The sequence below is a fragment of the Plecotus auritus genome (genome assembly GCF_963455305.1).
Source record: "Plecotus auritus genome assembly, chromosome: 1".
Classification (NCBI taxonomy): Eukaryota; Metazoa; Chordata; class Mammalia; order Chiroptera; family Vespertilionidae; genus Plecotus; species Plecotus auritus.
Window position 1 is genome coordinate 194,943,010 of NC_137770.1, and position 24,049 is coordinate 194,967,058.

Below are 24,049 nucleotides of genomic sequence, written 5' to 3' on the forward strand. Positions count from 1 at the left end.
CTTTATAAAAGAGAAAATCTATTCACTGGAATGATTTCCATTAGGACAGGAAACTCAAAGGGTGTTTTACTGAGTAATAAGAATGTTTTTGACAATGGGACTGGACCTGGGTAACTGTCACACGATTCATCTCCTTCAGCTCTCCCTGTGTTTCCGGTAAGTGGGTTGCTCCCCGTGGATCTATACAGCGGGGACGGCAGAGGGTCATAGAAGAGGTGTTTTAAGTACTCCGGTTTCATAGTGTATGCTTGATGGACAGAATAAAATGTTTTCCTCCAGCTGCTCAAGAATGAGGGCAGGGAGTAGATGAAAGGAGAAATAAAGGCAGGGCAGAATTAGATCTCAATAAATACTGCAAACTTAGTATACTTGTACATCTAATCCTCGTCCTTATCTCCAACTATTAATCCCATCAAAATGTCTTTATTTCTAAGCCATTATAGCCGCCACAAAAGGGGAACGATTCCACATGTCATGAATTTATGTATGCACACATGCACGAGTACACACACACACACACACACACAAATTCAAGCTGAGTCTTTGGTGTACTGAAGAAAATTTAAACATTTTAAGTTGTAGAACTAAACTTACATTATCTGAGGTATGGTAAAAATATATAATAAAAATAAAAAGTGCAATGAACAAGGAAAATGAAAAAGAAATTCACATGTTACATATGGGCTATAAACACACTTATAATTCATTAAAATGGTTGTTTGTGTCATATTAATTAAAATAATAAAAGTAAGAAAATATGCTCAATGCAGAGGTACTTTTTTAAAAAACACAAAAAACAAAAGTTAATAAAATATTTTATCTGCATCAAAATATTCTTTGGAAACAAAACAAAACAAAAAAAACACATGTCATGTATGTTCTTTTGGGTTGATCTGTAAAAGTCAGAAAAATACATAGTCCACACTGTTTAACTTCTTGAAAACAGAGTCCTGGTATGCACTAAGCATAAAGCAAAAAGCTTCATGTCTTACTGAACTGAGGCAGTGTGCTCCCTGTATCCGTACAAAGAATTCCAGCTCAGTTCCCACCAGCAAACATTTTTGTTTCAGTCCCACTGAAACAAATGCCCTGACTTCACTGCGGTGTAGTGGAGCTGAAGCTGTGTCCAAATTTTTCTCCAGAGCTGTAAAGACACCTGTGGAAACTCCTGAGGGGGGCCTGTGGCTTCTCACAAGTCCAAGATGAACATTATCCAAAACGAAACTTGAGTCTGTATTTCACTGTGTTGGGACTTTTCCTGGGTGCAGAAAGGGTCGGGACCTTTGGCTTGACAGGATTAGGTGGCTTCTTCTTCTCAGGAACAGTAACCGTGAAAGAGAGTTCTGGCTGCTCGGACTGCTTGAATCTTGGCAGGAAGTGGGTAGAGATGTGCTGGGGTTTCACCCTGGGGCTGCAGCCTCGTTTCGCTTTCCCTCTCTTGTTCAGGGCCACGTACCACTCGCGTCCCGTGTTTTCAGTTCTATGTATTGCTGAGGCATAGGTGTTATAGCTGTTTTCTTGGAATCGCTCCCTGAACTTGCAGTCATCTGTAAATTTGGCCTGGGGGAGGGGGGAAACAGACATTTAAGTAGCAATAATGTTTTCAGTGTGTGATAAAATGAAGTCTTGTACAATAAAGGAAAAAACAAGAATTGCATCGACCCCTGCCCTCCTACTACATTCTCTTTTATAAAGAAATACGTGCTTGTTTAACAGTCTTTATTCATCTCTATAATGCTGGTTTCTGTTTATTATGTACTTAGTAAAATAATATCAATATATATAAAAGATAACAGGAATTCTTATTATATTTAAAATCTGGTACTACTTTTAAGTTACTTTGAAATTTGTAGTTAAAAAATTAACTTATAAGATGTTCCCCTCTTAAGCCATCAAGAAAATAGAACTGTATTACTAAGAAACAACTGCCTAGTAAAACATGAATTCATGATCAGAGAAATGCGGTCATGTTATTCCTTTGAAACAAGAATACATTTTTCAGTGTTATCAGTGGGAACCATGGTACTGAGAGAGGGCTAGCATATGGCTCTATTAATATTGCATGTGTTAGATTTCTTTAGGAGAAAAATATATCTTCACACTGTGATACAAGAGGCTATATCTGATGCCGACAAGAAAAAATTACTTTTTTGAATCACTAGCAATACTTCAGCCAAATCTCAATCTCTCTCTCTCTCTCTCTCTCTCTCTCTCTCTCTCTCTCTCTCTCACACACACACACACACACACACACACACACACACACACACACACACTATCTGCCCTTGAAATTGTAGAAAAAGTAGACAAGTTGGCATCCATTACAGTGCAGCTTGGTAAATGGAATTATGACAGCGAAATGCAGAGAGTGCAATGATAGTGTAAAGGAGGGGGATCTAAGAGGAGGGAGATAGCAGGAAAGAGGGCTGGAAAGTCTTCTTTAAAAAGGTGACCTTTGAGCTGAGTCTTGAAGTAGTGAGGCAGGTGATGAGGGATGTTCAGGGAGCAGCGGGAACAGCATGTTCACAGGTCAGTATGACACTACTGTGAGTAATGCAGTGTGACTTCCACTCAGGATTCACGGGAGAAGGAGCAAGAGATGAGGCTGACAAAGTAGGCCAGCATGAGCTCGACAATGGCTTAGTTGCGGAAACAGAAGGAATATGGTGTGGGGGAAGAGGCTGAGCATGGAATCAGACAAACGTGATCAAAGACCAATTCATCAAATGCAGTCTTAGCTTAAGGCCCTTATATTCACAATCCTTACACGCATAGGGTTAGTGGGAGAATCAAAATAATTTTCTAGGGAAAAGATCTGTAGCTTTCATCAAACATGAGTCCATAACCCCCAAAAGAATTATAATTCCTATCCTAAACCAGACCACCAGGTTTCACAATTTCAGGGAGCACCATTTGTATAGAATTCCTGGGCTTGAAAATACCAAATAGTTGATGCCTATATGTAAAAACACTAAATATATGTACAGTAAGTCCTCATTTAACATTGTCAATAGGTTCTTGGACAATGAGAATTTAAGTGAAAGGGAATATAAGGGAACCAATGTTGCCATAGGTTAATTGCTATAAACACAAGGTAAGTTCCTATGACATATTTTCTCATCACAAAAACATCACAAACTTCTAAATAAAGAACCAAATCCTCCTAATTCTAAGCATGGAAAGAAATGTGATTTATACAGACATTTAAGAAAGATTAATGAAAACAAGTAAGATAATTCCCTTCCAACCCCTTATTGTAGTTCAGGGTCAAGGGCAGCCTAGGACAATTAGACACACCTGTTCAGCTCATGTGCATATCTTTGGGATGCAGGGGAAAACTAGAATCCCCAGAGAAAACCCACACAGACATGGAACAATGGCAGATACCACACAGACAGTGACGCTGGCCAGGATTCAATATTTTTTCCTCGTCAATGTTATAATGAAATGACATTGAACAAAGTGATGTTATTTGAAGACCTGCTGTATATGATACACTTTTTCTATGTCAGACCAAGATGTTCTACACTGGAATTCAAAGTCCTTGATTTTTCTAATTATACCAAACTTTTTTCTGCAGTGTAGATCACAACACCAATCTGAAAGTTAAACACTGCAAGGCCATCTACACAGATCTGTTGATATGGCCACATGGAATGTTGTTTGTGCAAAATACCGACAACAGAAAAAAATAATTCCAGAGCATCTCCAACAACACATTTACCTTATGTGTGACATTTTACACTCAAGTGTAGTTCAATCAATAAAGCTCTTAGTTTGGGGGCCATGTAGCTATATATCTGGAACATCAACAAGGCTACTGTGATTCTCTGGATTTGACCTCTAGCAGACGGAAGCAGGTGTTTTTCTCTCATCCTATAACATATAGCCTATGTCTAGGCCAAGGGTGCTGTGCTGACATCACTTTAGAAGAGCTCATTTATTGCTCCTATTTTTTTTAATTAAAAAAGACTTTTTTACAAATCAAATCTACATTTGTCTATAGGTGCCTAGCTCTTAAAAGGACTTGAATGCTCTTTCACTCAATTAGATAATCCCAAAGCTTTATTTCAAAATAAAAGCTATAGATAGCCATTTGGAATGTTACCTGCTACATAAAAGGATAGGCAGTAGAAAGTTGTGAGGGATTTCATTTTTTAAAGTAGCAGGTATAATTATCGTGGCTAACATTTTTTCTCAAAATACATTTTTAAAACATTTTTAAAAGTATATAATACATTATACCTTGACCTGACTTTTACTACTGTTTCACAGAAATCCATTTTCCTAAAATAAAGATAGCTGTGATTGCTTTATCCAATTTTCAGATAGGTTTAAATGTACTGCATTTATGTAACCTATTTTTCCCCTGACATTGTCAAAGAAAATAAAGAAAAGGCATGTCATTTTTAGTGGTGTGGTACACACACACACATACACACACACACACACACACACACACACACACACACACACACACCCCACATTGAATGAAACCTATAGCAATTCCATCTTAAGAGTCTTCACATGAGTGAGAGCCCACCGATTCCACCCACTACAATTATTTCATCTAAAAACTTTCTGTTTTCCTCCTCAAGATTCATGTTCTGAAGATCTTTCTTAAGAGAAAGGTGGCTGTTCAGGCTGTGGATTTTTCCATGGTCACCTAATTGTCACACGGGTTAGAAGTATTCAGTACCTGAGGACCACACACTACTAGCAGTCACTCGGTCCTTCTAAATCCCACATTAAGACAGGAGTACAGTGGTCAGACTGTTTTGGCTTTCTTAATTGACTTCTAATTTAATGTTTTGTCTGAAAAATTCCTCCAGCTATGATGGAACAGAACCATTTGAAACAAACATTGTAGGGAGTTTTTTCATCAGGAGATCTAGTTTCTTCTTGAGGGACCGACTGTTCCTGTGAGTTCTTGTTCAGACAAGATTGTGACCCTGAGCAGAGCATCCTTATAGCAGAGTCAGTAAGCAGCATAGGTCTCAGCTAAAGGAATTTAAATGCATGTACATTTACCATGACACAATTTTGGATAATAAGTTTTCTGGGCTACTTTTAAAATCTCCTTTGAATTATAAGAAGTCCTTCAGCAAAATAGTACTTTTTAAATAATATAACTATCATTTCCCTAGGAAAAGTGAAGTTGATACAAAGACTTTTTTCTACAGTTAAGCTGTGAAGTGGACAGGTGAATCAAATTTCAAATAAGCTATTGAAATCAAGACCTCCATCACCTCATTGCCCTACCTCCAATGGCCACTACAACAAAACCAATTATTAAAGTGTTCATAAAGAACCTCTATGTTTCAAATTCTTTTTTTCCCCACAAATTTATTCTACAGATGGTTGTTGACTATATTACATGCCAAACATTGTGCCAGTCGCCACTTTTACAAGGAAAAACAATATACACATTGTCCTGCCCAAGTTCTTTGTTGACCTAAATTATCTATGTTTTTCTCTTTAATTTGTCCTTGATCTTGCAAGTGTAAAAACAAGTTACATTCAATGGAATATTAGTTAGCCATAAAAAAGGAATAAAATCTTGTGATTATGACAAGGATGGAGCTAGAGAGTGTTATGTTATGTGAAATAAGTTGGACAAAAAAAGACAAATACCATGTGATTTTACTTTTATGCGGAATCTAAAAAACAAAACAAATGAAAAAGAAACAAACTCATAAATACAGAGAACAAACTGATGGTTGTCAGAGACATAGAGGGTAGGAGGTTGGGCAGAAAAGAAAAAAGGGATTAAGAACTACAAACACCCAGTTATAAAATAAATCATGGGGATATAATGTACAACATAGGGAACAGAGTCATTAATATCAGTATAACCATGTACATTGTCAGGGGTACTAGACTTATTGTAGAGATATTTTTCAAGGTATATATGTTGAATTACTCTGTTGTACATCAGAAAATAATTTAACACTGTGTGTCAACTATTATTAAAAAGAAATTTAAAAAATAGTAACTAGGTTAGCAAAAAGTTACATTTATAAGCCATAATTGCAAAATTAAAAATAAATGTTCAAATCAGCTAATTTCTATGTAATTTAATATAGTCCTAATTAACAAAACAAATAAAACTTATTAAACTATTCTTTGCTTCAATAGCCGAATTATTCAGACGGAAAACCTGGTGGTGTTAAGGAAAACAAGAACTTTGGGATTAGAGGGACACTTTACCTTGATTCTACTCATCTCTGCACACAGTAAGAACACAATGGATATTTAGAAGAAAGATCAAATTTAGTTCAAAGAAGGTAAAACTTTGATTAACTGGGATATTCCAAAAAAAAAACCTAATTGAAATCTAAGGGTCAATTAAATCAAACAAAATGCTTTCTGAAGTTGTATTTTAAAAATATTTCTAAACCCTTTTAAGATAGTTTTGTTTCTTAGTAAATATCATGTTGTATGATAATTAAGGATCTTGTAATGAATGAAATGAGGCTATTCAAACAAGTACCTCTTCTTATTAAGTGAACTATAGAGGTAAATGTCCAGTCTGTGAGAGAGGTATAGAAGTGAACTCAGACTGGCACCTGCATAAACCTTGACGTTTGCTGGGTATTTAATCAATTTTAATTCTTTATTGCACTTTGTTTTATTTAATTCACCTATTTCCCTTAAACCTTATAAAGTTAATAAATAACCTAATATAAGTAATTAAAATGTTTTATAGGCTGTAAGATTATTAAATAATTAAAATATTATTATATACTATAATAAAAAACAATTACAGACCAATTGTGCTCTAAGCACTTTCCTTGCTGTATGCATTTCTACTTCTCATTCCCTTGCATCCTTGAAGTGCTTCTTGGTTCCCATCCCCACTCCTACTAGTGGGCTGCCCCTGACAGGTGCCCTTAACCTGAGCTGTTTTGCATGGTTGTATAGGATGTTCCTAGCACAAAGGCACCTGCTTTTGATGATGAGTGAAGGCTGAAAACCAGGCCCTGCTCCAATTGCTCCCAAGCCAAGTACCCAGAACAGGGCTCCCTGCTCACAGAGAGGTGGCCTTTTACTCTTTACTGCAAGTCTCATACGGGTCAGTTGGAGCCATACAATGCTCTCTCCAGGACATGGCCACATTTCCTGCTTAGCCCTTCCCAACTGTCCATTCTATATCTCAGTTCTTCCTACTCAACAACCAAGGGAACATACAAGTTGGTTTAATAATAAACTAACCTGAAGTCATGTAGTGAAGAATGCCAACCATAGGATTTCTAGTCCAAATTTCATGAATTTACTTAAAATTACTCAGGGACTTTTTTAAAAGAAGATGGCACTGAAAGGGAAGATGGAAGCCCCTGCCCCTCCCAAAGCCAAAGCTAAAGGCTTTGAAGGCCAAGAAAGCAATTTTAAAAGGTGTCCACAGGCCACACACACCTTCCCATGGTAGAAAGAAGAACCATAGGTCACCCACTTCCCATGACAGCAGACTCTATTACTTAGAAAACACCTAAATATCCTTGGAAAACCACCCTAAGTTGAAACAAGCTTGACCACTATGCTATCATCAAGTCCCCTTGACTACCAAGTCAGCCATGAAGAAGACAGAAGGCAACCATACACTTGTGTACCCTGTGGATATCAAGGCCAACAAGCACCAGATCAAAGAAGCTGTGAAAATGCTCTTTGACATTGAAGTAGCCAAGGTCAAAACCTTGATCAGGCCTGATGGAGAGAAGAAGGCATATGTTAGACTGGCTCCTGACTATGATGCTTTGGATGTTGTCAACAAAATTGGGATCATCTAAACTGAGTCCAGCTGCCTAATTCTAAATACAAAAAATTTTAGACTGAAAAAAAAAAATTACCCATGGAGCGGATTCCAAATGTGGATTCCCCAGGTGCTATGTCCAGAAATGGTGTTTTAGTAAGTCTGAGGTGAGACCCTGGATTTGCATCATTAACCAGCATCCCCTGAGATACTGATGCTGGTGAAGTGAAGGCCACACTTGGAGAAACATAAGATAGAATTTTTCTTTCTAATGCTCTTAATTACTCAATAAAGCTGGGCTATTGAGGTGTTTTACATATATTATTTAATTCTCACAATAATTCCATAACTATTAGAATGTTCTTATCTGATTTTCCAGTCAGAGATGTAAGAAAAATGATCTAAAGCTCCATATTCATCAAGTGCCAGGGTAGGCCTGTGACTTAAATCTCAGATCTTCTGATTCCTAGATTCAAGCTCTTTCCATAACACCATACAACCCATGGGCATCTCCTAGGCTTTTATAGTTTCACCTGCCCTGAAGTTGTTTTATAGTAAAATACTGATGAAAACCAAATGCCACTCCCCAAGCCATCAGAGAAATATAACACCAGCTCATGACTTATGCTAAAATGGATTTCTGAAGCTACAAGTCACATCCTCACAACCAAATTTCCTCAGTAAAATAGGCCTTCTAACCAGATGCACACAGTGTAAAAAGAGGGAACACTGGTATTTACTGCAAAAACAGAGTTCTGAACCCATTTTGAGCTTGAATTACTACACATTCAACTTTACTATCTAAATGGAAAGCTCTTAGAGGGTAAGGGAGGTTTCTATTCAAGTGTCTTTATTAAGCTCATGGTTTTGACTGGAAGAGAGAATGCTTAATAAGTTATTTTTTAATGATGATAACTATTGCTCAAGCCTCAATTTCCCCTTTCAGTTAATATGCCCAGCTCTGGGGACTGCCCACTCCTCCTCACTCTGCCCCCAGCACAGGAAGTCCAGTTCAGACTCTCATCCCAGGCAAGCCAGCTGGCACCCTCCAAAACCGGGAAAGGAGGACGTTCTCGTCCTTGCTTAGGGCTGATCAAGCACACATTCCAGGCCTGTTTCGTAAACTCTGCAATTAGCTTTCCTTCCAAACATGATCCCCTAAAACCCCGAGAAACAAAAATAATACCACCACATGCTTCTCTCTGGATCTTTAAAATAAACTGAAATGTTTTTCTCCAATAGGCAATGAGCTGTCATGCATACTTTAGACTGAAGAATATCTGATAACCACCTTTTCTGGGATTTACATTTTTGGAAGGAAAAGAAAAACGAAGTACACAATCGGACTCTGAAAGATTTATGACTATGAGCATTGGAAATCCTTGTCTCATTAAGAGCTTGAACCTGGGAATTTTGCTTTCAAATTAGGTTCCTTGGAAAAAGAAAAACCCAGGAGATAAGGGCTGTTCGTACATGAAAAGTTTGGACCTCAAGGGGAAAAAAGGGCCAATAATAAGTAGGATTTGGGAATGATCTAAATATCTGAGGGGTCACAGCTGCCTGACCCCCAAATCAGAAAGTCTTCTAAGAGAGGAGATTGAGGGTCATCAAACAGCTGCCTGAGAGCAATTCAAGTTTGTTTTTAACATGAAATGCTGATATAGTTTCCAGACACTAGTCTAAGTGTTTTACAGGTATTTTCTCATTTTAAATGCTCAACTATCACAATAGATTGTAACTTGAATTTTCTTACTCTCAACCTTGATAAAACCAAGGAATAGAAAAATTAAACATAATGATACAGTTTAAGTTAAGTAGAATGACACCGTCTAATTATGCTGTGAACCACGACGCTCAAAGCTTCTTACATCTGGACCTATCTCAGATAAATGCAGAAAGGCTCTCTATAGGACTTTCGATAAACACAGCAAACCTGAGGAGAGAGCAGGAGCAGTGTCAAGAAGGAGCAGGAACAGACAGACAAAAAGATAGAGGCAGAAAGAGAAGCAAGCTCAGTTCTATAAGGGATCCCAGGCTGGGAATGATGAGTTGAGAAAGAGGTCACAGCGAGGGCTCTGACTAACCCTCACGACTCTTTGAGAAGCAATTTTCTACTCCTACTCTTTCTGATTCCCAGTGCATTTTGAGAAGACCATACATTTTCATCCTTGTAAAGAATGCTGAAAAAACCTGTATGGTAGGATTTGATTGCATTGTATATTTAGATTATAGTAGCAGAGGTTTTATGAAGAGCTGCATGTAGATTAGTAAGAGTATGTACATTGAATGAGTGCATGGAGCAATGAATACTAAGATGGCTGAAGTTCAAAGAAAACTTCTAACAGAGTTAACAAACTTAGCACACAAAAGAAACCGGAGTAAATGTTGCCCAAGTCTAACCATTCTAGGCTGATATTTCTATTTCACATCTTTGTGTCCATTGACAGTGATGCATTTTCTAAATGAAGATTTTCTGTGGATAGCACAGATCTCTTCTCTTTTTGAAAGTTCATCTTAATGGGGGTTGCCTAAGAAAGTCATCATCACATTGAATAACCAACATTTGTAAAACTCAGTGATAAGTTCTGTGGCAAACACATCCCCCTTTTTCCAGATTTTAAAAGCAAGCATTGGGGAAATACAGAAGTAGATGGAGTAAAAAATATTTCATAAAGAGCTTGGTGAGAGAGAGAGAGAGATGGTTTTGGGTGTGGGAGTGGAGAACTGGGGAGGGAAAAGCAAAATATTCTAAAGATAAACCACAGTATTTGTTCTTTAAAATGTAATATAAAAAGTATTATTAAATCATGAAATTATTAATTTCTATAAAACAATAGGTAAAAACAATGTAATTAGTTCCAAACAAAACATAATATCTTCTTGGGAACTAACTTTTACCTATCAAGCATTATAGCCTGTAAAGAGAAAGACAGAATTTTAAAAGGATATAGGTCTAGTTCAATCACTTAACTGCGTTAACTTAGGGAAATATTTAAATATCTCTGAGACTCTTCCTTTAATTATGTAATGAGATACTGTGAGTCAAAGAGCTTTTAAAGAATCCTGAAAATACATTATATTTGTCTAGTAACTGATATTTAATATTCTGATTGTTAATATAAAAACCAGATTGAGAATCTACAACTTTCCATGAATGTTTCTTAATAGATTATTGATTTACTTTCCCCATAATTATATGAACACTTTACATTGTTTATTTCAAATTTACTTTATAGGTAAAACTCTAAAAGTAATCTTTATTAATTTTTAAATTGTTTCCAATCTTATTGAGACATAATTGGCATATAACATTGTGTAAGTTTAAGATATATGTGATGATTTTATACATAGAGCAGGTCCTCGAATAATGTTATTTCCTTCAACACCATTTTATTATAGCACTGCTGAGAAAAAAAAATCTATTTTGGGCTGGGTCCACTGTCTGTGTGGAGTTTGCACATTCTCATAATGTCTGCAAGAGTTTTCTCTGGGGACTCCAGTGTCTCCCCACATCCCATGTGCACTTGAGATGAACTGAACTGGCATGTCTAAATTGTCCCAGTGTGCGTGGGTGTGGGTGTGTATGACTGCACTCTCAACGGAAGGGTGTCCAGGCCATGATGTGTTCCCGTCCGGTGCCCTGAGCTGTTGTGACCCTGAACTGAATAAGCGGCTTGTAAAAGAATTATCTTACTTGTTCTTATTAATCTTTCTTAAATATCTGTATAGCTCACATTTCTTTCCATGTTTAATATTAGAAGTGTTTGGGGTCTTTATTTAGAAGTTTTGTGATGATTTGTGATGAGATATGCCATAGTAATTAACTTGTGTTTATATCAATTAGCCTATGGTAAAATGGGTTTCCTTATACATAGTTTTGCTTAAATTTGCAGTTTCCAAGAACTTCTTGATGACATCAAGTGAGGACTTAGTGTGTGTGTGTGTCAAAATGATTATAAAAATACTCACTATATGCCTCTACACAATTATTAATTTGAAACAAATCACAAATTACACATTTAATCCTAAAAATATAAGGGTTTTTTTGCCTTTTTAATTATCATACAATTTTATAAGACAACTAATTCAAGTACTGTAAGTATATTAAAGTTACACTAACAATTTTTCAACATGTTTAAGTAGAAATTGATAACAGGAAAGAAAACATCTGGGATTAAAACGGATAATTGCTAGGATTAATACTATTCCTAAATTCAACTTCCTTCAAAATGAATCACTTTATAATTTAATTAAGTCTCCAGCTAGGGAAAAGAAAGTGCTAATAAAAGCTCTGATAAGAAAAAGTGAGCTTAGACAATTGGTTTAAAAAGAATCCGAATAATCATGGGGCTTAATTTTTTATCTACAATTCAGCTCAAAGTCATCAGAATGACTTTTATATCAAAGGGTTTCCGTGAATGACAAGAGCAAGACTTGCTTTGTACTGTTTAAAAGTCATTATTCCATGAAATAACTTTAGCCTGCCAAAATGAGAAAGAATAACAGATGCTGTTTTTGCATTATCTGCATTATTTCAGCCAGCCATCCTTAGACATTTGGGTCAAATTTCTGGAAATTTGTTACTTGCTTTTGACAGAGGAATCATGTATCCTAACCTCTCAGTTTGACCTTTCTAATTGGCATCCATTTGTAATACTTTGCTTTCTATGGCAATTATCCTTAAGCTGGCCTAAGTTTAGTCTATTTTTTTTTCATGTACTAGAGCATGAATATGAAAAAAAATCAGTATTTTCACCCAAAACAAACTAGTAAGAGAAAGTTTTTATACATGCACTGCATATTATTTTGATGGATTTTGAAGGTGTTTCAATCTTTTATAAGCTTGAAGTTGAATGAGGAGAAGTTATTCCGTGCAGATGTTTGGTCATTGTTTTCTATTCTATATGTGGATTTTTCAAAATCAAAATTTTAAAAATAAAGTGGCATTTCCAAAGCAAGCAGAAATTTGCCCCTTAAAATAATTTAGAAAATCAAAAAGCAATTATTTTATGAATACTATATTATAGCTTACTAGAATATAATAACCAGCTCAGAAAATAAACTAGGTAAATCATTTTATAATTCTGGTGGTGAGTGATTTAAAAAGGTAATAAAGGTTTTTCATTTATCTTAATAAAGTTTCAGTAGATTATTATATTTAGATCATCATATACTAATAAGTAATATTTGTTGAGCACTTACAATGTACGAAACACTTATCTAAAAGCTTTACATGTGTTATCTCATTTAATCCTCAAATAACTGTAGAAATCTCTTGAATTCTACTGCCTCCTCCAAGTGGTATTTAACAAATCACATTTAGATGGTAGGGGAAGTCTTACACACTGAATCAAATGGGGTTCTCATTGAGTTTTTTAAAGGTCTGTAAAGTAGAAATCATAAATAGTAAATTTCAATTGATTGTACTCAATTAAAACTTCCTATATAATTTGAAAACTGGAAAAGTGATCTTTCTCTAATTCATGTAATATGAATGAAAGGGAATAAGTGTTAAAGGACTATCATTAAAGACTTGCTTTTTCAAATGACTTAAATGTGACAAAACTTAGTATACTATAGAAAAAGCATAAATCACTTTTAAGTGCTGTGCATATATACAAATAGAAATTAACAGAATCTGTGTGTAGGAAAACTAAGCTAAACATATTTTATTACCTTTAAAATGCGTTAATGCTTCTCAAGTAATCAACATTTTCAGAACAAAGCAAAGCAATCTATAATTTATAAATTGCTTACAAAATGTATACGGTCTGACGAAATGTTTATGAGTGCAAAATTAAGTCTTTATAGTTTTAAAAATTGTTTTTGATGCAACAAAAAATGAGTATTTCACAAATGGATCAAATAAAATTTCTCTATATAAGGTCAAAGTGGTCTAATATTGCTTTTTTCCCTCCATACTTATTAAAATAAAAATATGTTATATTACTGTGACCCAATTTTTGACATCATGAATAACTTGTAAAATTAAAAAAGAACCTGATCAACTAAACACACATAATCATCATAAATATGTAAATTTAAAATGTTATATAATATGTTATTTTCATAATATTTCTCTCACATGGACAACGTTTAAACAATAAATAATGACAATCACTTGGAGAATGTAATTTTAAAATGCAATTATCCTTAAAATTTTTGTGGACTCTATCTTTTCAAGTAAATAAAATATTTACATGAGTACTTACAAAAACACATACAATGTTTTGGTTAAATGTACATATAATTTTACAAAAACAATATACATTAAGTTCTCTGGGCAAATTTTCCTACCTACTTATTAATTTAGAAAGTCACTTCATTCCATTGTACAAATGTAAAATCTCTGTAACACCTTTGACAAATATAAAGTGGTTCTACTTACACTTGCATGGAGTTTTCCTTTTTTTGACATCGCTAAAAATTTGTTGCTGAAAACTCCTCGTATTCCTACAATCCCCTGAGACACAGCAAATATTTCCAAAATACCTAGGATGACAGAAATCCCAAAATAAAACACAGAGTCCTCCATATACCATTGTTAAGAATTAAATTTCTACATAAATTCTTTCCATTCTTTATTAATGTGGTTTTTTTAAAAGTATTTAACAGTTTTTGTTATACTTATTATTTAAAAAGAGGCTAGCAATCAAATGTTCATTTAAAATGATAGATTTAAAGATTCAAAAATGTAGTTCAACTTCCTTAGTAATTTCTTTTTTTTCCCTACAGTCACTTTTAGTAAGTAATGGTTGGCAATATAATCTTTTCAAGTTCTGAAGAAATTGAAGGACTTTGAAAACTATTTTTCAAAATGATTCTCATGCATTGTTTTTCTATCAGAGACAATGCACTATTTAAAATTAAAGCACATAATGTCTGTACTGAAGATGAGCATAAACTCATGAAAGTCTTAAAAACAATACTTATTTACATAAAAGAAAACCATCCTCTCAAACCACCATAATTATAAAAGTACAAATCTATATATGCCAACTCGATCATTTACTGAGCAGCTTATTTAAAGATTACACATAACAAGATACTAAAGGCAGTGTAACTCACTTGGGATTATTGGCTCAATGAGGTGTTTAATGGATTATGGTTTGAGATAACTTGCATTTTGAATGATTTTTCTGGAAAAAAATTTAATGAGGTTCTTTATTTTGTTAATGCTTATATTTGCTATTTCATAGTTAACATTATCAAGTCAAAGTCCCTCTGTTTCTTATAATAATTTGAAAGCCCACACCACAGTTCACAGAGCATTTTAAAAAATGAGACTCGATCTGTATATAATTGGAATTCCTGCCTGTTTTCCTGTGTTATATGAACACAAGAAAAGTATAGTGCTTTTTATTAATTGCCTACATCAAATTGTAAAAAAAAAGAACAAAATAATATAGTTCATTGGTGCAACAAAGGGACCTGTCTTAGGAAGAAAACAAGATGGGAATGACAAGGGAAAAAATTTCAACTTTTCAATATTTAATATTTTGAGCATATAACTGATTAAGATCTCAATAAGACTGCTGAATAGAAAAATTCACCTGATTTTCTTGAAATAATCTCCCCCTGGAGTATTTTAAATACATATAAATTCATTCAATTTAGAAAAAAGTGGTATATTGTGAATATGCATATATATTTATAAATGCATATGAATATCTTTATTGAGCACTTACGTTGCACAAACTGAGCTAATACCTAGAACTGCAGCAAGTACTGATGCTTATTTATTAAGCTCAATTTCTGAATAATACTTGATCAGAAAGCTTATGGGGGGGGGGGAGAATAGCAAAACTATTATTTTTGTTATAAATGTTCTTAACCCAGAATAAAGAAAAAACACATCTCAAGAAAACTGCAGCTACCAATTTTGTAGCAGATGTTTCTTTAGAAGGAAAAAAACACCCAAAAACTATTTAAAAGAAACTTCTTTTGCTTTTAGAAAGAAACTGCTATCTCAAATTCTATATTGCAAAATGTGTCCAAAGTGCTATTTCTAATAGATTTTGCTATATAAATTATGACTTTGATGCACATCCAAAGATTTAGAAGCATTATCATTTTATCAAATAGTAACGAAGTACACAGAATATTTTGTAAAGTTAAAAACACTATAGGATGTAGCAGGTTTAATAAAGCATAAATAGATATCTGATGCAAAGTTATATTTCTATCAAAATTACAGAATGATCTTGCAAAGAGTATTAGTAATTTTAGATATCTGAGAGATGGGGAATGGAATTGTGAATACTGTAGAAATATGTTACAAAATGAGACAGGGAGAACATGAGAAACTGTCTAGGTGTGAATGATAGCTGCAAAGGAGACAATATGGAGTGCATAGAAGAGACTGGGTTGCATGTTTTCCCCCAATTTATCCACGGTTCTACATTGTTAGAGGTCTTTTATTCCATTCTCTGGAAAATTACCTGGTTTTGTAAATGCAAATGTATTGTGTACTAGTGAAAAAATACATGGTAGCATAAGAGATAAAAATGTCACTAAGTATTTGCATGCTAACATTTAAGAGGTCAAAATAAAAGGGCTCCAAAAACATTTGTTTAGTGGAAACATTGCCTATCTAAACTATTGGTTTCAACAACTAACATGTTCTATTTTTTAAGAAAGACCCATTTTCACACATTTAAATTGTTTTCTACAACTGTACATTCTGTGTGGATATATGTTATGTAAAATTTTCATTATAATGAATTATACATATGAGGAAGATGAAGTTCATAATACATGTGAATTGTTATTATTTTATTACATACTGCATGGTTTCTTTTCTTATAAGTTCCAGTATTGAAATTATAGATTGTCTGAGAATGAAAGGATTTTTTATAATTTTAAGAAAATTATATCTAATTGAAAGCTTAAAAAATACTTTCACATATATCATTCTACTTAAAATTATGAGGACTATAGGGGGAGACATGATATTCAATAAAATAATAGTTTTTTCACATAGGCAACTTTGGTATTACCTTCTAAGTCTTAATGTAATTATGGCATAATATTGTGAATGTTGGTAAAATCAGAAATTCAAAAGTAATTTCAGTCTCTTTTTCTAAAATATCAGAGCAGATTCTATAAGCCCTATAACTCAACTTCCTGACACCCAAGAGATTACTATGATTTTACTATGCCAAATCTCAGTAACTCACTAAAGGTTTTTTTTTTTTTTGCATAATATACTATATAAGAAATCTATGTATTTTAAATCATACGTATATAAATCCCAAGAAACATTTCTCAAAAATGGATTCTTTTTTAATTTCAGTAATTTCCTAACTCTTATTGTGAGTCAGTAATAATAAATTTGATGGAAATTTGCAATTTATATTATGGATGCCGGGATGGTATCCTTAAGCAAAAGTATGTAAGGCAAAGTGTATCTCACAGATCATAGATAGTCAATGAATGTTCCCTAAGTTGGATTGTGTTCTTTGACCCCCTTTCCCTTTTCAGGACACCCACATGCACACATCCATATTTTAGCATTCTCCTGCTATTTTGGCCCTCTCTTGCTTGGGGAGTGGAGCAAGGGAATGGCAGTCAGTATAAATGAATTCACATTAGAGTGCTAGCAACGCTGTTATCTTTCCTAGGGTAGTCACATTTAAGAGGATCAAAAGAAAAGTGTTGTGCTCACAGAAGGAATTTTCATACAGGAATTTTGGGGTTGACATCTAGGTTGAAGGAGGCAAACATTTGGTGTCTCTCAGATTATACACACACTGTTTAATCCACTTATTTACAAGCATAGGCATGCAATGCAAAATAAGTGTATTTCAGGAAGAAAATATATACCTGGATTTTTTAGTCTGCTCCAGATTTTTTAAAACAATAGGACTCTAGTAGAGACAACTAATATAATTATATAGGCTTCTTTCTTTTTTCTGTATTCCTAATAAGACGCAGATACTCCATATAAAGCCTTCAACAGCCCATTTGAAAATCCCCCCCAAAAAATAATTTAAAACTGAAGTTTCTCTATTTTTGTTCACACAGCAACAGACGTGCTGTGTCATTATAAAGTCTCAGTCTTAAATATCCAGTTTATCTGTTTTCATTGATTAGATTAGTAACACAAACTAATTGAGATTTTCTATGCAATAGATACAGATTCTGCTTTATCTAGGCTTGGGGGACTATATAAAGGTTGACTTTACATGACATCAAAATTGATAGTGAAATCAGATTTCTGAAGACCAGTAAAATTAAGGGTTCAATTTAACCAAAATATATGATTGAAATTTTCATATTTTATATGAAGATTTGATTTTCTATGATTATAGTCTTAAACTTTTAGTCCCTAAATTGAGAAATACATAATTGCCTATGTTTTAATAGCCCAAGATAAGACAGCAGAAGTATAGTATTGAAACTAACCTTAATCAATATAAATTAAAGCAAAGCCTTTGTTTCTATTCAATAATTAGATTTCATCATCTATTTTTGTCCCATCTTTCTTAATCCTTCCCTGGTATTTCCCCATAATAAGAGTAGATATGCAATAAGCTTGATTCTTTTCTCTGTCTTCAAAACTTGGGCTAACTATTGTATAAGAGAAATTAAGAGTATATTAAGTGGTATATTTTAGCTCAACAAATTGTATTTCAAAAATCTATGGCCAGTGTGTACTTTTCACAGTGAAACTAGAAAACATTCACAGTTGCAAAAATTTTTATGTCACATGATAGTTGGGAAATACGTATATATATATATTTGATCTCACAAATATCACAGAAAATTATTGAGTTTAAAAGAACTTGTTAGATTGCAGCTTCATAGCAAAATTTTGACTCTTTTTTGAAGTAGCAAGCTGTGATACACAAAAAAATGTTTTCTGTCATTGCTCACTCACAGACAGTAGAATTAGGTGATGAGGTAAAATTCTGATCTATCCTCTATTGTCCTCTGTGATACCAGCTCTTTCAATGTCTCTTGTGAGACTTAGACAAATGCTTCCTTGTGTACTTTAACCAACAGTCCATGACCAATGCCTTAGTTGGCATATGTCAGGAAACCCTCAAGTGCTGTGCCTTCAAAGGGGTATGTGACCAACTGTAATTACCAGGCTTCTGTTTCTCTTTCACAGCTACTTAAGGGCGGAGACCCATTTTAAATTTCTAAATTGCATGCCATTCTAGTAAATATGACATATTCCATACACTCTTCATGAATCAATGGTAGCGAAATCTTATAAAGTAATACTGGCCACTCCAGGCATCACAAAGCAGAAAAGTCACCATGATTTGAACACTTCAGTTATTGTTTCCTCTGTGACAAAAACCTATGGAAGTCAAAAACAAAAAGATATCCCCCAATGAGCCCAATAGTAACCAAAATATCAGGCTGGGTGAAATAGGTATCCTATACTGAGTGCATGAATGAATGGATGAATGAATGATCACATGCCATGTGAAACACACAGACTAAACTCTGAAAGGCTATGGTAAATTGGAATTCATTAGGAAAGTGTTGGTTTAAAAAAAGTTCTTTTAGTCACTGTTTAGAAAACATCCCTCTTCTTTTGTAGACATTTTTCAAAGTGAATTTTAAAATAAATTAGATCTTAGAAATAAAATATTGTTCAATGTCTTCTGCAGCTGAAAATATTCTTTGTTGAGCTGTTCTCTTTTTCCTTCCTACACTTTTCTACAATTTCCCGTTGGGCAAGGCCTAAGCTGTACTTTTTTCTTTCTTTCTTTCTTTCTTTCTTTCTTTCTTTCTTTTTTCTTTTTTTCTTTTTTTGGTCTATATGGTTCTATCCAAGAGAAGGGGGTAAATGTCTTGGGACGAAGTCTGTTTTTCAGAGATACTTAGCACACAAAACACACCCCAGACACTCTTTAATTCACTGGGATCCAAACTGCTGTTTGATGCATGCTAACTGTGGGTCTGCCCTTGGGAACCCAGAAGTTATCGTCTGGTGGTACTAATTTCCTAGATAAACCACAAGGACAGGATAAAAAAGGTTTTCACCTAAGATAAAGGAGGAAAGAGTCCTAGCAGTGAGCAATGAGCTCTGATGTCTGAGGGAGTAAAGGGTTTTGTGGGACAAAATAAGGATAAATGAAATTATTGAAAGACACCTGCCTTTTCTGCTCCTGAAATCTCAGAAAATTCCCCTTCACCCTATCACCAAAGATGGTGAGTTGTTTTATAATGGTGAAATGAACCTTACAACATAGAAATGAGCTCCTCTAAGAAACGTGTGGGAGTCCCTGGGACTTGGGGAGGGCGCATGTGGAGCTGCACAGCGGGAGCCGCTAGCCTGTGGCAAAGGGTGGGCATCGACCCGCCCCTCTTCCAGAGCGAACCTCCGCAGCGGGGAGTTCTTTTTCACCCCGCCTCCTGAGCCCCAGGCAAGAGGCTTGCCCGCCGGTCCCCCCACCGTCGTGGACACCTCCACTCTGGAAGTCAGTCCCCCTGTGGCACCCGCGCTCCTCCAGAGCCTGGAGGACCAGAAGCTCAGTTGCCTGTATGGTCCTGGGTTTGAGCCGGAGCAAGTTACCAGCGCGTTTCCTCATCCTTCTGTGAGGAATGTAGAGGCTCAACAGATTAAGTGAGCAATTTCCGAGGGCCAGGCATTGCTCTCGGCAGAAGGAAAACAGTAAGTGGTCAAAACAATGAAACTTTCCGAGGGTGGAGATTGAAGTACACCTGGGAGCTACCAGGCTGACACTCGTGAGCCGTGACAGCAGCGCTGTCTCCGGCCAACTTTCCTCTCTCTGTGTCGGCTGGAGCTGGGGTTCAACCTGATGGACTAACTCTGCGGGAAGAGCGATCTGGCCCAACCGAGGAAAAGCCGCTGGGACCGCCCCAGTCAGCGCACACCCCCAGCTGCCTGCGGCAGTGAGAGGAAGCGGAGGAGGGAGGTGATACCTGGAAATGCTGATCTAGGGGAAGACAAGAAAAATGAGAAAGTAGAGAAAGAAAGAGCTAAAGAGAAAACTCAGAAAGAAAATGTAAAACCTGGCTTAAAAGAAAAAAACCTACACAATTTCCACCTGTACTGAATTGAACCTCCTCTGAATTTCTTTTAAAATAAAGAACTTTACCTTAATTGTCCCTGGGGACCAAAGGCTAGCCGCTCTTTCTAAGGGTGTTGTCTTGGTCTCAAGATACTAAACCCAACTCTAGAGCTAAAGTGCAAATGTCCACTACGATGCCCTTTCCAAACCTGTCCAGTTTGCCAGATCACTATCTTCTTCCAAACAGGGATACCCAGTCTCCCCTAGAATACACATGTACATTATTCTAGATTAATATAACGTGCACATACGTATACACCACAGACATATGTATGCATATATATTAAGTACTATATATATTAATATTATTTGGGGGTTTATGGTGGTGGTTCCGGGGATCTGTCAGTTTTATTCTTCTAAAAAAATAACTTAAGTCATGGGTAAGGAAAAGGGACACCCTTTGATGCCTGTTGAAAAATGCTAGCCTCGTAAACAGAAGCAGAAAGTAAAGAAAAACTGAAGGAGGAGAAAGGAGATTTCTGGGTTTTTTTCCAGGCACAGGCTGGAGGCTCCTCTTTGGGACCAGGCAAACTGGAAACAAGGTACCTATCTCTGTGCACCAGCCTCCAGGGAGCCTACACTTCAGGAATCGCCATTCCTTACCCACGAGTGGGGTGCGTGTGTGCACGCCATACAAACGCATCTCTACCCCACCCGCCAGGCTGTTTCCTCGGCCCGGGGGCTTCGGTAGGTGAGCCGGTGGCCCTGGGAATAACCGGTTGTCCCTCCCCAATGTCCGGCCACCCGCTTCGGACAGGTTTTTCTAGAGAGCGAGCAACTTACTTAACATATTGGCTTCGTGGGAGCCATTGACTTTGCCATCCGGGTAGATCTGCAGATGGAAACCGATGCCCACTCTGCAGTAGAGGCTGCCAGTCCGGCGTCCGGAGGGCGTCCACTGGAAACTGCTCTGCTCCAAGCCGCTTCCTTGGCTGCCCAGAGAAGTCGCGGGGGAGGAGGCGGAGGAAGACGTCGTGCTACTGCTGTTCCGGCGGCTGCTGCTGGAGCCTCCCGGGATCTTATCCGTCGCAGCAGGTCCGAGTTGCCCTTTGGGGGCGAGGCGCTTCTCCCCTTGAGCCCAGGCGCTGAGGATCAGGTGGCTGAGGAAGAGGAGGAGGAAGGACAAGCTCATTCTTCCAGCCGCGGGGGTCCTAAGTGCATCTTGTAGGGCTGGTTCTGGGCTCTGTAGCCCCCGCGCGGCTGCGTGCCTCTGGCGCTGCCCCCCTCGCCGCGCCGGGTGGACATAGCCTCGGGGGAGAGAGAGGGAGAAGGGGAGAGAGAGAGGCCACCCGAACGGATCTCGGCGCTGGCACTGGGATATTTATAACGCCAGTGATCTCACTGCTCGGTGCACGCCTGCGAGGCTTCCCCTCACCCGCCGCTTTGTATACTCTCCGGCCGGTGCGAGGAGGGCGCCCGGCGGTCCCGGGGGCGGGGGTGTGGAGGAGGGAGGGGATGAGACAGAGTGAGGGGGTGACGAAGCCAGGTGGAGAGGAGCTGCACCCCGACGCGGGGCGCGCGCGCGCCGGGGCCACGCATCCCAGCTGGTTCTCACGCGCCCCACGGCCATCCTGGGACCGGAGCCAACGCTGCGCGGAATTCAGCTGCGCGCGTGCAGCTGAGTCCCCCGGGGCCGCGACGGAAACAGGGGCTTAAAGCATGGAAGTGAGTTCTCGTCCTCTCCACCTCTGCCGCACGCCTGCGCCCCAGCCGAGCACTCTGGCCTGCGCGGGCGGGACCCACTCTCCAGGTTCCCTTCCTGAGGCCCAGCAGACTCCGCTTTCACAGCCCGGCGCTGCTGGGAATTCCCGGGGAAGTGAGTCCCGCTGGGAGAGCCCACGCCTTCCAGTGCTTCCGCGGGGAACCTGGCCAGGACTCGCCGCCCAACTTGGGAAGGCTTTGGAGTGGAGAAGACCGCTCTTGTTGTGATGGTGGTTCTTACTGATTTATTAAAGAGCTAAGGAATTGGGTTTATTCAGGGTTTAGAGGGCCACCTTGAGCCATTACACCACAACTCGAGCTGCTTTTTGTTGGAAACTCTAATCGCGCTAAATGTTAGGCCAAATCTGTTTTTCCTTCTGGGAAGCCTTGGATATGTGTCTGAGAGGGTGAGCACACACGCACACGGACGCTCGCTCGCTCGCTCGGAGCCGGGAGCCGGGCGACAGGGGCAGCGTCTGGGCACCAGCACATGTGACTGACTATCCAGTTGTCCTCTCTCACCCCAGGATCCTCTTGGCAGGAAGGATTAGCTAACAGCTCGCTTCAGCTTACTCAGAGCTGCCATTGACTTGAAGGGCCGACCCCAATGAATGATTAATGATGAGCGCGCTGGATTTCAGGAAACCTGAGAACCCAGAATTTCAATGTATGCAAGGCCCCTACTGTCATTTATCTGAGAAATATACCTGACTTGCATTCTTGGAATATTTCTGTCTGAAAACACATTTGAAGCTTTGAACTACGCTCTGATACATTATGCATTGGTCATTTTAATGAAAAGGCTGTGATTTTAACCGATAAGGCCAATTCACATAAGCCACGGTTGACGCTAAGATATGGCATTATCCGTTATGGAATACCCACTTAAGGATTCCCATTTCCATAATGAAGAGCATATAAAAAGCATGTAGATTTTTTCAGGACTGGAAATCGTCCACGACTAGAATACATAATATCAAGGCAGCTGTAAAAGGAAGTCACCTTGACAACTTAGCAAAGCCTCTGGGGAGAAAAAAGAACACACCACTCATGGATGTGCATAGCTGGGCATAAAGCCCCTGACACTATATAAGATGCTGTCCTGGGCTGAACACCCCTTCTCTTCCCACTGCCAGAGGCTCGAGCTCTGTGCTTACTACTTAACTAGTAAGTAGGCAAAGCCATCCTGGACCTTGAAAATCACACCTGGTCGCCCGGAATGGTTCCCTTGACCTCTTTCCAGGTGAATAATTGTGAGATCCTGAGACTGAACACTATGCCTTCTGCAAGTGATGCCCTTGGGTCTGTGACAAAGCTGTCACAGTCTGAGGCCTGATGGTGCTGCTGAATGCCACCAGCACGTTTTCCTGCATGCCACTCAGTCTACCTACCGCTGATGCCTCCAGTGGCAAAGATTTTCCAACGCAAATCTAGTTGTCTATGCCCCCAAGGGCCCCTTATCTGCTGAAAGAGCAGGAGAGTGGATCATGCCTCTGACACACTGCCAGTCCCTTCCCCAAACCGGGAGGGCGTGGTGGGGGTG

At 37.7% G+C, this 24,049-nt stretch overlaps 1 protein-coding gene across 2 annotated transcripts; it reads right to left on the reverse strand.

Moving 5' to 3' along the window:
- Positions 1 to 548: 548 nt before the first annotated feature.
- FGF5 (fibroblast growth factor 5) lies at positions 549 to 22,210 on the reverse strand. 2 transcript variants are annotated; one of them, XM_080659569.1, is made up of 3 exons: positions 21,589 to 22,210; positions 14,139 to 14,242; positions 549 to 1,560 (listed from the first exon to the last, which is right to left on the reverse strand). In XM_080659569.1, exons 1-3 carry the CDS (start codon positions 21,935 to 21,937, stop codon positions 1,210 to 1,212), a joined length of 804 nt encoding a protein of 267 aa, XP_080515695.1. In that variant the 5' UTR covers positions 21,938 to 22,210; the 3' UTR covers positions 549 to 1,209. The 2 variants fall into 2 exon arrangements, with proteins under 2 accessions (XP_080515695.1, XP_080515696.1); XM_080659570.1 differs by lacking the exon at positions 14,139 to 14,242 and having other exon boundaries at positions 1,490 to 1,560; positions 21,589 to 22,169.
- Between the last annotated feature and the right edge of the window lie 1,839 nt (positions 22,211 to 24,049).